The 16,507-nt window shown below is 36.9% G+C and overlaps 1 protein-coding gene across 2 annotated transcripts in view; it reads left to right on the plus strand.

Annotated features, from left to right (window-relative positions):
* Window positions 1-15,383, plus strand: part of COBLL1 (cordon-bleu WH2 repeat protein-like 1) — a 166,433-nt gene extending 151,050 nt beyond the window's left edge. Inside the window, exons 12-15 of one of the 2 annotated variants that reach the window (XM_010858955.1) lie at window positions 2,782-4,056; window positions 4,391-4,683; window positions 8,965-9,141; window positions 14,088-15,383. In XM_010858955.1, coding sequence (XP_010857257.1) covers window positions 2,782-4,056; window positions 4,391-4,683; window positions 8,965-9,141; window positions 14,088-14,174 — 1,832 coding nt within the window. In that variant the 3' untranslated portion in view covers window positions 14,175-15,383. Of the gene's footprint in view, window positions 1-2,778; window positions 4,057-4,390; window positions 4,684-8,964; window positions 9,142-14,087 lie in introns of both variants that reach the window. The other variant, XM_010858954.1, reaches the window with a different exon arrangement.
* Window positions 15,384-16,507: the final 1,124 nt, after the last annotated feature.

Here is a 16,507-nt window from a genome sequence, read left to right on the forward strand (position 1 = left end):
TTATTCTGTTGCTTGACTGCCAGAAGCCATGTAGTTCTGTGTCTCGACTACTTGACTAGATTGGACAGTCTTCGATCAGAGAAATTATATCTGATACTTTGTTTGAATTTCTTATGGAACCTAGCAGAATACTGAGATAACAGTTAAAATATATAGTTAGGATTGAATTTCAGAAAAAAGAAACTATACAAATCAGAATTGCAGTGAATACACAATGGTATTTTAAGGGGATATGAAGGAAATGGCTTATTCTTAAATCCAATCTATTATGTTAGTACATAAAACTAGGTTAAGATCCATAGAAAACATAGAGAGAGATATATGCTGCTGCTGCTAAGTCACGTCAGTTGTGTCCGACTCTGCGACCCCATAGACGGCAGCCCATGAGGCTCCCATCCCTGGGATTCTCCAGGCAAGAACACTGGAGTGGGTTGCCATTTCCTTCTCCAATGCATGAAAGTGAAAAGTGAAAGTGAAGTCGCTCAGTCATGTCTGACTCTTCGCGACTCCATGGGCTGTAGCCTACCAGGCTCCTCTGTCCATGGGATTTCCTAGGCAAGAGTACTGGAGTGGGTTGCCATTGCCTTCTCCGGAGATACATAGATACATATATAAATTCAATAGGTATTGGATTATCCCAATGTCACAAACAAGATAGACAGCTGTATATAGATATGACACTTTATACATGTGGTATGTGTTGGTTAATTTGAATATGAATGTCTTTGATTCATTGTCCTTATGGTCAATAACCTCCTGAGATACAAGTGTACAACTTATATACTTGTATATAATTTCCCCATTTTTTCTTCTTGATGCAGCTTTTTAACAACATATATTATGATGGCAATAGCATTTCTATTGAGATGTGATTTAAAAGCTGCTTACTGTTTAAAATCATAGTAAAATTAAATCATTTTTGCAAAGATCTGGGTATCATATTAGTATTAGGGTCCCAAGCACATTTCTGTAATATACTTATTTTGATTTGCACTTGATTTACAATGACCACTATCAACTCTGGGTGGTTTTTAAAATAATTTGTTATCCTTAGAACTAATTTTATTCTGCTTTTCTCCTTTTTTCTTTAAACCTAAACTGTGCACTTATCTAAATGATCCTTTCATCAGGTGGTTGATGTTCGTGTCAGTTTTGAGTAGGGGAAAGTATAGTATAGTACAAAATATACCTTCTCCCTCTACTGGCCATTTCTGAAAAATAGCCTGTCTATTCACTGACATTTTGTTTGCATTATCAGCAGATATGTAGCAGGAAAAGCTAATGAATTCAGTAGTGTTTGTAGGCCTGGCAATCACTGAAATTTTTGAAATTTTGGTGAGAAATTCAGTAGATAATGGTAAAGTAATTATAACCCACAGAAAATGTGAAGAAGTTCTAAAACCAATAAATTAGGATTATAGGGAATTTCATTTTAAAAATATATTTTTATAGTTATTTACCTTTTTTTAGAAAGTGTTTCCATTCTGTAACTGGGATATATCTATATTCAGTGGAAAATGAGAAATAAGCAAGAGAAAAGGAAATACATTTAGGCTCCTTTTTTTCTTTTCATTTTTCACAGAGGATCCATTTTATAGTTTAGACAGTGAACTTTATCTTACAGGTGAAAGTCAGTGATTATAAAACTATAGAGAAATACTTGACATTCGTTCACAATTTGATTTCCAAGGCCCACACTTCACTTGTGCTGTGCAAACTGTCATATCTGAAAGGAGAGGCCACCAAAGATTTTGAAGAAGAGGGCTAGCTGGTTATTCGGAAGAAATGATTCTTCATGGTACTTGACTAGAGGACGACAGTATATATGAATCACTTGGCTCAGTCATAAGCCTCTGTTTCCTTCCAGAAGCCTCATTCCAACTCTTTGCCATCATGTTGTTGGCTGGCAACTGTTGCTTTGTTAACCTAGACACTGGCAAAAGATTTTTGTTTTCAGGAGGTCTGAATTAAAATTAAGAGGAAAAGTAGTGTTGGGAGAGGAAAGTTTGTTTTCTCTACCTGGATTCTAACATGAGAAAAATAAAGTTATCTTTTCTCACAGAGAAGAAAATAAAAACCCACATGGTTGTTTTTAATGTAGTTGAAACCACCCCATATTGTGACTGAAAACAAAATCCTCTAAAATTATTTAGCAAGGACACCTAATTAGTCAGACAATAACTTAGGTTGTTTTTATTTCAGCTCTTAAAGGTAAGGTTTTGTGGTCTGTCATAAATAAAACTGATAACATTAAAAGGGAAACAATCCTAACAAATGCTAAATGAAATATAAGTATACTAGGGATTATAGAAAAGACAGAATCAAAATGGAAAAAAACAGAACAAAAACACTTTTTAAAATCTGTCAGTATCATTTTGTCATTCTTAACAAAGACTGAAATATCATCTTAAAATCATAGCTATCTTCTATGAGTACTTGTTTTGGGCAATATGGTATCCTAATAAGCATGTTACTGTTACATAAGTGATATATAATACATAGTTTTGTTTTTGACATCTGAGGCTCAAACGGGGTGAGTAAAATGATGTGGTCCATACAGATTGTAATTAGTCAAGCTGGATACCTGACTCAGGTCTCTATGATCCCAAAGTCCATGCCACTTTCTCTGTATGCCATTACCTGTATAATTACCATATAATTGGTGTGCTGAATATTTATCTGTAGAATTCAAACCAACCTGTTCACTTTGGGGGAGGGTGGGTACTGAAAACTTGCACTTTTCTATTTTTTTCATATACTTTATATTTTTTCTCTCAGCAGATCAACATGAAGTAATTGTCATTCCAACAAACACAGAAAATAATATGAAAAATGGAGTAAGGAGAACAGAAATCAATGTAGCAGGCGTTGCCAAAAATAACAACGTGGACATAGAAGTTGACAGACTATCAAATTATCAGGCATATAAAACTGATACTGCTGGACGTTACAAAGAAAATCATCTTGCTGTTTCATCAGCACCAGATCAAAACCTGATTCAACCCAGTGCAGAAAAGACAAAAATGCAAGATGCAGCAATTCAGACAATCCCTTCCTGTGGCAGTTTTGATGGGGATCAGCAAGATCATAATTTGTCTGACGTCAAAGTTGATGAAAGTGTGCAAACTTCAAACAACAAATCAACTCAACACTTATCTTTAAGCCCACAAGATTTTATAGATATCTCAGGAAAATTCAGGAGTAAGGGCCCCCTTGTTGTACATACAGAAGAGCAACTCGCCCTAAAAGATCCAACTTGTGCACATGGTAATGACAATCTTTTGCCTACTGTAGACGGAACTGATAAAAATCCAACAGCTTCTTATGTAAAGAATTATCCATTTTACAGACAAGATTATAATCCCAAGCCAAAACCTTCAAATGAAATTACAAGAGAGTACATACCCAAAATTGGGATGACTACTTATAAAATAGTGCCTCCTCGCTCCCTAGAAATATCAAAAGATTGGGAATCGGAAACCATAGGGTATAAAAATGATCGGGAGATACATACTTTAGGGAAAAAGGACACTTATGAGAATGTGAAAGAAACTACAATCCAAACAGAAGATCTCGTCATTTCTCAAAGCCCAAAGGAGTCACAAGCAGACCTGAAATCAAAGCCTACCCTGAGAACAGAGCATCAGATGCAAAGTGACGAGAGCTTTACCCGCAGCAGAATGGTGAATCCTCTGAAACCTCCCAGAATGACGAGTGACACTGGCACAGCTCCTTTTGCGCCAAAATTGGAAGATATAAACAATATTTTGGAGTCAAAATTTAAATCGCGGGTTTCTAATCCCCACTCCAAACCAAGTGCTTTTTTCTTGCAGATGCAAAAAAGAGTTTCAGATCACTATGTGTCATCTGCAGCCGCCAAGAGTGTTCAAGCTGCCTCTAATCCTACTCCAAAGGAATTAAAGAAAGAGGTGGAAAGAGATACAATACCTCCTCCAGAGCCAGCTCTTTCTCCCTTAAGTAAAACTATTCAATCTCTTCCACAGCCACACGTTCAAAACACTGATGATGACAGCAATCAGAAGCCTACTGAAACCTCTTCTCCTGTGGCCTCTCCGCCGCCGCCTCCACCTCCCCCTCCTCCCGTGGCCTCGCCCCTTTCCCCTCCCGCTGTGGCCTTCCCCCTTCCCCCTCCCCCCCGTGGCCTCTCCCCTTACCCCTCCCCCCATGGCCTCGCCCCTTCCCCCTCCTCCCGTGGCCTTCCCCTTTCCCCCTCCCCCTGTGGCCTCGCCCCTTCCCCCTCCTCCCGTGCCCGCCTCCCTTCCCCCTCCTCCCGTGGCCGCCTCCCTTCCCTCTCCTCCCGTGGCCTCGCCCCTTCCCTCTCCTCCCGTGGCCGCCTCCCTTCCCCCTCCTCCCGTGGCCGCCTCCCTTCCCCCTCCTCCCGTGGCCTCCAAACCTGTTCCTCTGCCCAAGAGTCAATTAGCAACACTGAATCTGAAAACTCTGAAAACTTTTGGTGCCCCACGACCATACTCCAGCTCTGCTCCTTCACCGTTTGCCCTCGCTGTGGTGAAACGGTCACAGTCTTTCAGCAAAAGCCCTACAGAGTCATGCAGTGAGGAGGTCAAGGGTGCCTCTGCCAGAACTCCAACTGATGCAGACAAAGGGAAGATTCCTTCTGTCAGTACATTTGGGAACATGCCACAACTAGGTGTGAGTGATAAGGTAAATGTAATATTTTATAAAATGGGGGATTCTTATACAACATGACTTAAATGGGTTTAACGAGCGTGTGTTACTTAATTCATAATCTGCAATCAAGATGCTGTAGGGGAAAAAAACGAGTAGTAATACATAGAATCTGATTATTTACTCTCAGTCATTATAATTCATATAATTTAATCAAATATTACTATAAGGTCATTATATAATCACCTCAGTAGCAAATATTTAAAGTTTCTTTGCTCATACATTTGTATACTGTACTATAGTTCTGACTAGTTTTCTGTGTTTTGCTTATCTCAGTTTGTTGAAAACTTTCCTGGATGTTCTGGTTTACTTTATTTTCTTCTCCAGTTCTCCATAATAGCAAAATAAATTGTTTTAATTATATAAAAACATAAGCAGCATCAAAGACTAGATAAAATAAACAACATAGCTCTGCACTGTCATATACACTCAACCTGAGCTTACCAAATATTGTTATATATAATTTAAATTAAAATCAGAGTTTAAATATGTAATTTTCTTTTTTTAATATAAATTTATTTATTTTAATTGGAGGCGAATTACTTTACAATATTGTATTGGTTTTGCCATACATCAACATGAATCCGCCAAGGGTGTACATGTGTTCCCCATCCTGAATCCCCCCCACCTCCCTCCCTGTACCATCCCTCTGGGTCATCTCAGTGCACCAGCCCCAAGCATCCTGTATCCTGCATCGAACCTGGACTGGTGATTCATTTCATATATGATATTATACATGTTTCAACGCCATTCTCCCAAATCATCCCACCCTCTCCCACAGAGTCCAAAAGACTGTTCTGTTCTATACATCTGTGTCTCTTTTGCTGTCTTGCATACAGGGTTATCTTTACCATCTTTCTAAATTCCATATATATGCATTAGTATACTGTATTGCTGTTTTTCTTTCTGGCTTACTTCACTCTGTATAATAGGCTCCAGTTTCATCAACCTCATTAGAACTGATTCAAATGTATTCTTTTTAATGGCTGAGTAATATTCCATTGTGTATATGTACCACAGCTTTCTTACCCATTCATCTGCTGGTAGACATCTAGGTTGCTTCCATGTCCTGGCTATTATAAACAGTGCTGCGATGAACATTGGGGTACATGTGTCTCTTGCAATTCTGGTTTTCTTGGTGTGTATGCCCAGCAGTGGGATTGCTGGGTTGTATGGCAGTTCTATTTCCAGTTTTTTAAGGAATCTCCACACTGTTCTCCACAGTGGCTGTACTACTTTGCATTCCCACCAACAGTGTAAGAGGGTTCCCTTTTCTCCACCACCCTCTTCAGCATGTACTGCTTGTAGACTTTTGGATAGCAACCATTCTGACTGGCGTGAAATAGTACCTCATTGTGGTTTTGATTTGCATTTCTCTGATAATGAGTGATGTTGAGCATCTTTTCATGTGTTTGTTAGCCATCTGTATGTCTTCTTTGGAGAAATGTCTATTTAGTTCTTTGGCCCATTTTTTGATTGGGTCATTTATTTTTCTGGAATTGAGCTGCAGGAGTTGCTTGTATATTTTTGAGATTAGTTGTTTGTCAGTTGCTTCATTTGCTATTAATTTCTCCCATTCTGAAGGCTGTCTTTTCACCTTGCTTATAGTTTCTTTTGTTGTGCAGAAGCTTTTAATTTTAATTAGATCCCATTTGTTTATTTTTGCTTTTATTTCCAATATTCTGGGAGGTGGGTCATAGAGGATCCTGCTGTGATATATGTCAGAGAGTGTTTTGCCTATGTTCTCCTCTAGGAGTTTTATAGTTTCTGGTCTTATGTTTAGATCTTTAATCCATTTTGAGTTTATTTTTGTGTATGGTGTTAGCAAGTGTTATAGTTTCATTCTTTTACAAGTGGTTGACCAGTTTTCCCAGTACCACTTGTTAAAGAGATTGTCTTTTCTCCATTGTATATTCTTGCCTCCTTTGTCAAAGATAAGGTGTCCATAGGTGCATGGGTTTATCTCTGGGCTTTCTATTTTGTTCCATTGATCTATATTTCTGTCTTTGTGCCAGTACCATACTGTCTTGATGACTGTGGCTTTGTAGTAGAGCCTGAAGTCAGGCAGGTTGATTCCTCCAGTTCCATTCTTCTTTCTCAAGACTGCTTTGGCTATTCGAGGTTTTTTGTATTTCCATACAAATTGTGAAATTATTTGTTCTAGCTCTGTGAAAAATACTGTTTCCCATTTTGTTAATTCAGTGTCAACTTTCCAGTTATATGTTCACCAAAATATCAATTAACCACCATCTAACCTTCAGTTCAGTTCAGTTCAGTCGCTCAGTCGTGTCCGACTCTCTGTGACTCCATGAACTGCAGCACGCCAGGCCTCCCTGTCCATCACCAACTCCCAGAGTTCACTCAAACTCATATCCATCAAGTCGGTGATGCCATCCAGCCATCTCATCCTCTGTCGTCCCCTTTTCCTCCTGCCCCCAATCCCTCCCAGCATCAGAGTCTTTTTCAATGAGTGAGCTCTTCACATGAGGTGGCCAAAGTACTGGAGTTTCAGCTTTAGCATCATTCCTTCCAAAGAACACCCAGGACTGATCTCCTTTAGAATGGACTGGTTGGATCTCCTTGCAGTCCAAGGGACTCTCAAGAGTCTTTTCCAACACCGCAGTTCAAAAGCATCAATTGTTCGGCGCTCAGCTTTCTTTACAGTCCAACTCTCACATCCATACATGACCACTGGAAAAACCATAGCCTTGACTAGACGGACCTTTGTTGGCAAAGTAATCTCTCTACTTTTTAATATGCTATCTAGGTTGGTCATAAGTTTCCTTCCAAGGGGTAAGCGTCTTTTAATTTCATGGCTGCAATCACCATCTGCAGTGATTTTGGAGCCTAAAAAAAATAAAGTCTGACACTGTTTCCACTGTTTCCCCATCTATTTCCCATGAAGTGATGGGACCGGATGCCATGATCTTTGTTTTCTGAATGTTGAGCTTTAAGCCAACTTTTTCACTCTCCACTTTCACTTTCATCAAGAGGCTTTTTAGTTCCTCTTCACTTTCTGCCATAAGGGTGGTGTTATATGCATATATGACCTTAGTGATGTACAAAAAGGAGAATTTGTTGACTTCATGTTGGATCAACTAAATGATATAATTTGCTAGATTCAAGTAGTATAGTTAGAGGATGCAATTCACAGTATGAATTATGATAATCCCCATGCAATTAAAAAAATACATTGTGTACTTTTTATGATAATGTTTAAAGAATACTTTCATATTTGTATGACAGTTCCAGAAGTATCTTATGCTATTTTTTCAAACACTCCCAGAGTAACAGAACATTAACTATGTTGCCAAGTAAAGATTTTTCCATAATTTAAAGCAATATTTACCTTGAAAAATATTCTTTTATAGTTTGCATTTTTGTTTATTACTTTGATATATCAGGAAGAGATATATGATCTAGAGATTAATTCTTTACTTGGGAGCAAAGCCTGTGTTTTTTTCTTAGAATGGAATACCACTTCTAAACAACAGAAGCTTGATTTAGATAATAACAGTTTTTGAGCTATTGCCTGAATTCTGTTTAACTCATCTTTTATAAAGATATTTATTTGGCAGTTTGAAAAAGACATTTTTAAGATTGTTTGAATATAGTTGCCAATGAAATCAGTTACTAAATATTCCTTTCTAAGAAGTTTAATTAAAATTTTGATTCTTAAATTTCTAATATTTATTTTCAGTCTCATGGGAAAAATAAAACATGGGCATCACTTCATCCCAGTGACTTCTAGAAAGACAAAATAAGCTGTTACATAGTCATTAATACTCCTTTATTAGAAGATGCACTAGGTTCAACCAGTATGAAATTGCCAATATTTGTCCATTTGTACCATCAAAAATAATTTCATAATACTAATATATTGGAACTATGAAAATGGGTTTGTTTTTGTTTTTTTAAGTCTGGATTTTTATTATTACTTTGTTTCTTCTAACTGACTCTATTGGAGAAATCAGCATTATTTCATTTACTCAAGGACAGTAAAATTACCACTGCACTGTGAAACAAAGAGACATATCACTTTTCTTCCTTAGCCTCCTGAGTTCAAAATGAGGGAAAGTAAGGCCCTTATCTTCCAGCTGAGCCTGACATCAGAGATAACTCAGAGGATGAGGAAATAGTGTAAAGCACCAGTGTAGCAAATGGGGGTTCTTAAAGAGCTATTGATGATGAAAGTGTTTTGAACACTGGCCTATTCTTCACCTGGTATTCATATAACTTTCACATTTATTTTTATAGGAAAATAATTCTGCACATAATGAACAGAATCCTCAAATACCATCTCTAACTGACTGCCCGTCGTTCACCCTTAAGAGACAAAGTTCTTCGACATTCCAAAGCTCTGACCCAGAACAGATCCGACAGAGTTTGCTGACTGCAATTCGTTCTGGAGAGGCTGCTGCCAAATTGAAAAGGGTAAGTTTTCTTTATCAGATGGGTGACATCGGGTTTATTTTCAACACTGTCAAACTAATACTTAGGGGAAATTGTTTTCTGGCTTTTAAATCTGAATAGGGAAGATGCCAGAAGTTCCCCTTTTATAAGTCAAGGGTCATTTTTGAAGTATAAGCTCTGGACTCTCAGTGTTACACATCCTTAAAACTACGTCAGGTCTGTTTTCCAAAACATGAGCCAGGTGCAGAAAGCAAGTTTTGCTCATTATTATATAACTATATATAGAAAGTGCCCCGGACTCTTATTTTAAGAAACTGTGTTAGCACAGCAAGAAAGAGTCTTTTACAAAGAAAGTCCCTCCTTTATTCCAGAAAAGCTGCGATATTGTAAGAGCCTGTGTTTTCAGTCCTGGCTCCTATAGTAATCAGTTACTACCGTACTGATTGGCTGGTTAAGCGGGGAGGAGTTTTATAGGCTAAACTAAAAAAATGTAGGGAATTTAGATGAGACTTAATGCAGAAATTCAAGTTTTAATAATGCACTGCCAGAGTCTAGCTTGTACTGATATGTGAGAGAGCAAGGTGACGCACTCTGTTCTCGGGTAAACCCCAGAAAGCATCACAGGGAGTTATTACAGATAAGTTTCCTCTCTCACCCTTATCCTCTGAAACAGGATGTAGTGAAGCCTTAAGCCTGGCATCATGACTTGGACTTCCCAGAGGCTGCAGTCTCCCCTAAATGTCTTTCTTGTTCGCCTTAGTCATCTTGGTTGCAAGTTCCTCAACACCAAGACAAGAAAAGTACTCATTATTTCACTGACTCCCTAGGCATTTCATTTTGTGAATTGCTTTTCTAATCATTTTAGAAGCTATTTAGAGAAAAGTAAGAGACTTGTTGAGCAAATCACTGAACTCAACAAAAATGAAATTTGCGAAGGAACAGGAATGCTGCAAAGATAGAAAAAGGGGAAGGCATTTCGTGAGGGTCAGTCAGCTTCCTAGTGGGTTTCAGTGGAGCCCTGAGTGACGGCCATTTGCCCAGAGGACTTAGCATTCCCATCTGGGCACATATGGTGAAAAGGCAAAATATTGTGTGCTGTTAGGAGTGGAGGAAACACAAAGGAATAATTCAGGGGGGTAGGTCTGAATTTCGTAGATTATTTGTAGAATTTGAGTTTAGTCCCAGGCAGCAAACAACAGCAGCGAAAAAGGAATATTGAAATTGGTATTTCACAGGTCATGACATTTATACTTGTGGGGGGAAATATGTTCCTGTAAATAAATTGCACATTCTCATTCATGAAAATAATTCTAATTCTGTTTCTAATCTTATAAATTAAGGATAGAGTTTCAAACTTCTCAATTCAGTAAATTTGATAAGCATTTTTTAAAAGCAGAAAAATACCAAACACTGTACTAGATACTGAGGATACAAAACTGAGTCAAATGAAGCCTCTGCCTTCTGGGTGTTCAGAGCCAGGGATTGAGAACAGCGGTTCCTCACGCTCACGGCAGAATAGAAAATAACTGCAGTATCTTTGTATTAAGTCAGTGGATGTATTATTAATAATCAGTTTCAATGAACTAATTGCAGAAAATAGTGCATTAAGTTGGAAATGCCTTTTAGGCCAACAGAATCATACAGGCAGGCAGCTGTATACTTGGTGTGTTATGGGCCCTGATTTGGCAGTCTCTTCACAGATAAAGCTCTCATTGCTTCCAGAACGAGCTGGATGTGAATCAACACAGAAAGCAGGCCCTAAATGATGATCCTATAATTGTATCCTATTTATTACTCATTACTTTAGGTTCTATTGAATCTAAATTTTATCTCTTTCAGTAGGAGGTTATTGATAGCTCTGACTCTCTATAGTGCCAGCTCCTAAATTCTGTTTAATGAAAATCCCTTACATAATCCTTTTTCTTCCTCTAAAAGACACGGGGTCTAGTGGAGTTTATCATATCTATACGCCATGATTAACATCTTCACTTCTAGTTATATATGCTAAAAATGTGTTTCAATGTGCCAAGACTCAAGAATATTGTTTGTAATAGCTCCAAATACATATAACCTTAATATCCAAAAATGGTAGAATAAATAGTGGTATATTTAAAGCATGGACTATCAAATGGCAATAAATTAGATAAGATATACTAAAGACAACAATGTAGATAGAGACATAAATAAACGGTATGTGTAAAGTTGACGGCATGCAAAACTAAATTATATAGTGATACATGTATAGGTGGCAATTATTCCTAAAAGTTGGGAAATAATTACATAAGTCACAATAGGGTTACTTCCAGAGGGGAAGAAAAAGGGTTGTTAGAGGTTTATTGGAGCAAGACTGGAACACAATTTAAGAGGGAACCAAAAAAATTAGTAATCAGAATAAATATATCTTAATGCACTATTTTTAAATATAAAAATTAATGCAAAAATCCATGATAAAGTCAAAATTTTAAATAAAGACAGGATCAGGAGGGAGCTGGAGGTATTCTTTCTCTTGACCTGGGTGGTGGGCTACCTATATGTCTGTTTTCATTGCGCTGTTCAATGCACGTCTCTGTACATGTATTATATTTCAAAAAATTGCAGAAGGTGGTAGAAACAGACACAAGGCTCTAATTTCTTACGCTTTTTTCCTTTCTTACGCTAATTTCTTTCTTGTGCTTAAGTCCCATATTTCTGTGCTGTTCTGAACATGTCTCTTGGTTTGTTTTAAATTCTAACATTTCTTTTATAGAACAACAGTTATAGTGCCAAACAAAATCTCCAGTGATTTTGACAGTGGGTTTAGACTGTTCATCAGAAAGTTGGCTCTGTGTTTGCCTGTATTTTGGCACCCAAATGTTCACTTTAACTCCAGGTACCAACCTGCCTTATGGCTCTTGTTCATACTTGAGCAATTAACCTTCATTATATACTTGGTTCACATTAGAACAATTATCTAGTTGATAGCTCTAGTGTAAATGTAGTCATGAATTTTCATGTTTCTGAAGGCTTTTTCCTGTACCTTACCCCCATCTCAACCTGCATATAATCATGGTGATTTGTCTTGTCTTCATATAAAGCATTACTACATCCAGCACAGTATTTTATAAAATGCGTTTGAAGTTAAGACATACATATGTGTTTTGTGCTTAGTTGCTCAGTCGTGTTGGATTCTTTGTGACCCTATGAACTGTAGCCTGCCAGACTCCTCTGTCCATGGGATTTCCCATGCAAGAATACAAGAATGGGTTGCCATTTCCTACTCCCAGAAGCTGTATAGCACAGCCAAAAAAAAAAAAAAAAGGACTACACAGAATTTGTGTGAAAGAACCATAGCTTATTTGCTCCTTATTGGTAGACATGTAACTGGATTCTAGTTTTTTACCCTATAAATGATGTTACAATGAGCATCTTTATTTGTAGATATTTAGGCAATGGCACCCCACTCCAGTACTCTTGCCTGGAAAATCCCATGGATGAAGGAGCTTGGTGGGCTGCAATCCATGGGTCGCTAAGAGTCAGACACGACTGAGCGACTTCACTTCCACTTTTCACTTTCATGCATTGGAGAAGGAAATGGCAACCCACTCCAGTGTTCTTGCCCGGAGAGTCCCAGGGACTGGGGAGCCTGGTGGGCTGCCGTCTATGGGGTCGCACAGAGTCAGACACGACTGAAGCGACTTAGCAGCAGCAGAACCATCTGTATCTTTTCTAAATGCTTAAACCAAATTTTCTTTTACTTTTCAAAGAATGTGAGAACTGCAGTTTTGGCAAGAATTACAAAAATAACCCCTCATACACAGACTTTTCAGACCAAGACAGCATAGCAAAAAGCCATCACCTGTCTGTTGGCTGCATTTGGAAAGTAATCCCACATGAGTACTGAAAAGGATGCAGACAAGTGTTTTTCCTCTGGTGGCAACTTTTTTTCCTTAGCTGTTTTGTTTCAGGTGGATGGTTATCAACCATTCTACTCTGTCCTGGGTTCCTAAAATAGTCAAGAAAATTGATTAGTTTGGATTACTTATCTTTGTTTAGTAAAAGGCAAGAAATGAAGCACCAGGAAACCAAAGCCAACTAAATTTGCCAATTTTATTTTCCTTTCTACTAACTTACTCTGTTGCTAGGCAGAATCTGGCCTTTTGTACTTCAGTTCTCTGCTTGGGAGAAGAGGATAATGTTTGGTTAGGAAGCTAAGCTAGTCAAATTATAATCAAGAGATAAATAATTTTTCTTAAAATATTGTTATATTTTACATGTAATATTTTAAAATACTATACCTGCTTACTATGTAGAACCCAGGTAATTTTCTTCTACATTCTTATAAATAATGTTGGAATTTCAAGCTATTTAGGAAATTTTGTCTTAGTGTTTTTTATTTACTTACAGCTTGTAAACAGGAAACTTTGTCATAGAATTTTGGAACTTAGGAATGTATTTGCAGTTTTGGCAAAACAGTCACAGGTTTGACATTTTTAGCGCTTCAAATGAAGGCATTTTAAAAACCAAAGCTATTTTTTCCTTATAAATAAGGGGTACCTGGGAGAGAGTAACTTCAAGTTAATATCATCAGTATGAAAATTACAGAATTCATTGCTCTGTGGGATTCACTATGTTTTTCTACATTCTCCAATGTACTTTGAGGGAACCAGAATTAATCTAGCTAAAAATGCGCTTTAACAGCTTGGCCTGCAGTCTGTTTATGCTCTTGTCCTTTGAATTGATTTGGTAATTTTGTAAAGACTAAGATGTGTTAATGGATTATTTAACTTGTTTGTTGTGGAAATAACTAATTTTTAATTTCATGGTAGAATGAACATTTATTCTTGATTATTTGAAATTTATCGAATGACATGAAATGTTAGTATTTACAATTAAGCAGAAATTAAAATGTTGGTAATTGATGAAAATTCAAAATTAGACAGCTGTCCACTTTTACACTGATGGCTGCAAAGTGTGTTTCTTTCTCTTAGGTTACAGTTCAATCAAATACAATATATGTGAATGGGAAGTCAAGACTCAGCCGTTCTATGTCCCTTGATGCCCCGGGTAACCATTAAATGTTGCCCTGCCATGCCGCACTTCACCACCTCTGCTGCGCAGAACAACTTCAGACTGATGGAGAATGTTAGCAAATGTATATTGAGATATACACTAATATATTATCTATTAAAGCATAAGAATTTGTGCTGTGACTTTTAATGCCAAAAGAAGAATTACCAGAATTTATAATTTATAATAATAAGTTTGGCCTTTTTTGCCTTAAGAACTGAATATGCTGCTTCAGAACTTTAAGACAAGGTGTTGATAACTCATTTTTTCAAATGACAAATGGTCACTTTTTGTTGATTTCACTTATTTTCCACTTATTAACACATTATCTATAATGGTGACTTAGACAAAAGGATAAATTAGGATTCATAGACTTATTTATATGACACCTAAATAGCTAGGCAAACATAGATCTGACGTTTGCTGCCTCAATGTTACAGTTTAATTGGAAATGTTTTTAAGTTACATTAAAGCCTGTTTGTGCTGAAAGTTTGATCTAGAAAACTAACGATGTCAATAAGTATATTCAGTTTAACAGTTAATTTCAATGATGAATCACTTAGTGTGCAGGTCTTATCTTGCACATTCCTTTTGTAATTACAAAATCAGTGTCAAGTTTATCAAAAAGCTCATAGTATTTTAATATTTTATTAACATGGACATTTAAGTTTTTTAATCTTTAGAACTTAAGTTGCTCAAGGAGAATTTTATTTTCTGTATATAATTATAACATTATTGTCACACAGATTTTGCACATTTTATGTGCCAGAAGCCTTAAAAATCTTCCTGTGAAAATGTTGATATATTATGACAGTTATTTCAAATTCGATATGTAGAGAATAGGGGTTAGTTTATGTCCATATTGGAAAACTTTAAAAGATTACTTGGAGGTTTCAGAAATCCTGGTTTTAATTAAAGTGATAAAGTCATTATATAGTTCAGAAGCTAATATTCTAAATAATATATATTTACATTAAAGTTAAAGTTGTTAAGCAGAACAATGCCTAACTTGTTGGCTAGTAACGATTCTGGGGTCTGGAGCGTGTTGATGTTCTGTTCCTACCTGAAGAATTTAATTGCTTGCTTATTCTAAATGCCTTGTCAAACAAACTGATGTTACGTTAGTTACTGGGATATCTGCCTCTTTGGAAAATATGTTGATTTTTCCCCTGTTTAATAAAAGCAAGTTATATATTTGGGATGCTTTTTTAAATGCAGTGTGTGTCAATCAGGTATTTCTACATTTCACCTGATTTCATCTCCATCACTCAGTAAACATTATACTGAGACCATGCATTCATCAGGGCTCTCTCGTATACATAAGCACGCATGTTCAAACTCCAGAAACCACTACCACCACCACAACTAGTGTATGTAAGCCCATGCATTCTAACTTCAAAATGCATAACATGCTTGGCAGAGTTTCTGACACAGGGAAAGTACACATTAAGTTAAATATTGCTGCTATTACCTTGAATCAGACTTGAAAAGACCTACATATATAGAAACCTGTTACATCATTATAAACCAATAGGGAAAGGAGTGACTTTTTTGAAAAATTGTATTTGATTATCCTCTTGGATATATTTGAGTTAAAGTGTTGAGATTAATATTTTAAAACTCAAATGAATATATTCAACATTTTTTAGACCTCAGAATAGGAAAATTATTTAAATAAGACAAAGGCACAGTCATAAAAGATACACATTTACAAATATTAAAATATGTACATTAGACTTACCTGGTGGGTCAGACGATAAAGCGTCTGCCTACAATGCGGGAGACCAGGGTTCGATCCCTGGGTCGGGAAGATCCCCTGGAGAAGGAAATGGCAACCCACTCCAGTTCTCTTGCCTGGAAAATCGCATGGATGGAGGAGCTTAAAAGTGAAAAAATAACCCACAAAGTGTTTATTGTATGTAAGGATTAATTTATAAAAATGTAAAAATCCCTAAGATTCATGAAACTACTAGCCAATAGAAATATGCACACACTGAAAACAAAGGTATTTCTTATAAGAGTAAATCTGAAAGGCTAATAAACATATGGAAAAAATACTCTGCACTAATAATCAAGGAAACACAAGTTACAAACCCAAAAAAGTGTACTACATCACACCCAAAATGTAAGTTTCAAAATAGCAAATGTTGTCCAGGACAATGAAGTAATGAAGACTTTTTAACTGTTGGTGGCAAAGTAAACTGGCACAACCATCAAATGTGCAATATTTAATAAAATTTAAGATCTCTTACCATGTTACCTTAAGGAAGTACTTATGTGTGTGCTCGTGTACATGCCAAGTTGTTTAGTCGTGTCCGATTCTTTGCAACCCTATGGACTT

The sequence above is a fragment of the Bison bison genome, unplaced genomic scaffold (genome assembly GCF_000754665.1).
Source record: "Bison bison bison isolate TAMUID 2011002044 unplaced genomic scaffold, Bison_UMD1.0 scf7180017864452, whole genome shotgun sequence".
NCBI lineage: Eukaryota > Metazoa > Chordata > Mammalia > Artiodactyla > Bovidae > Bison > Bison bison.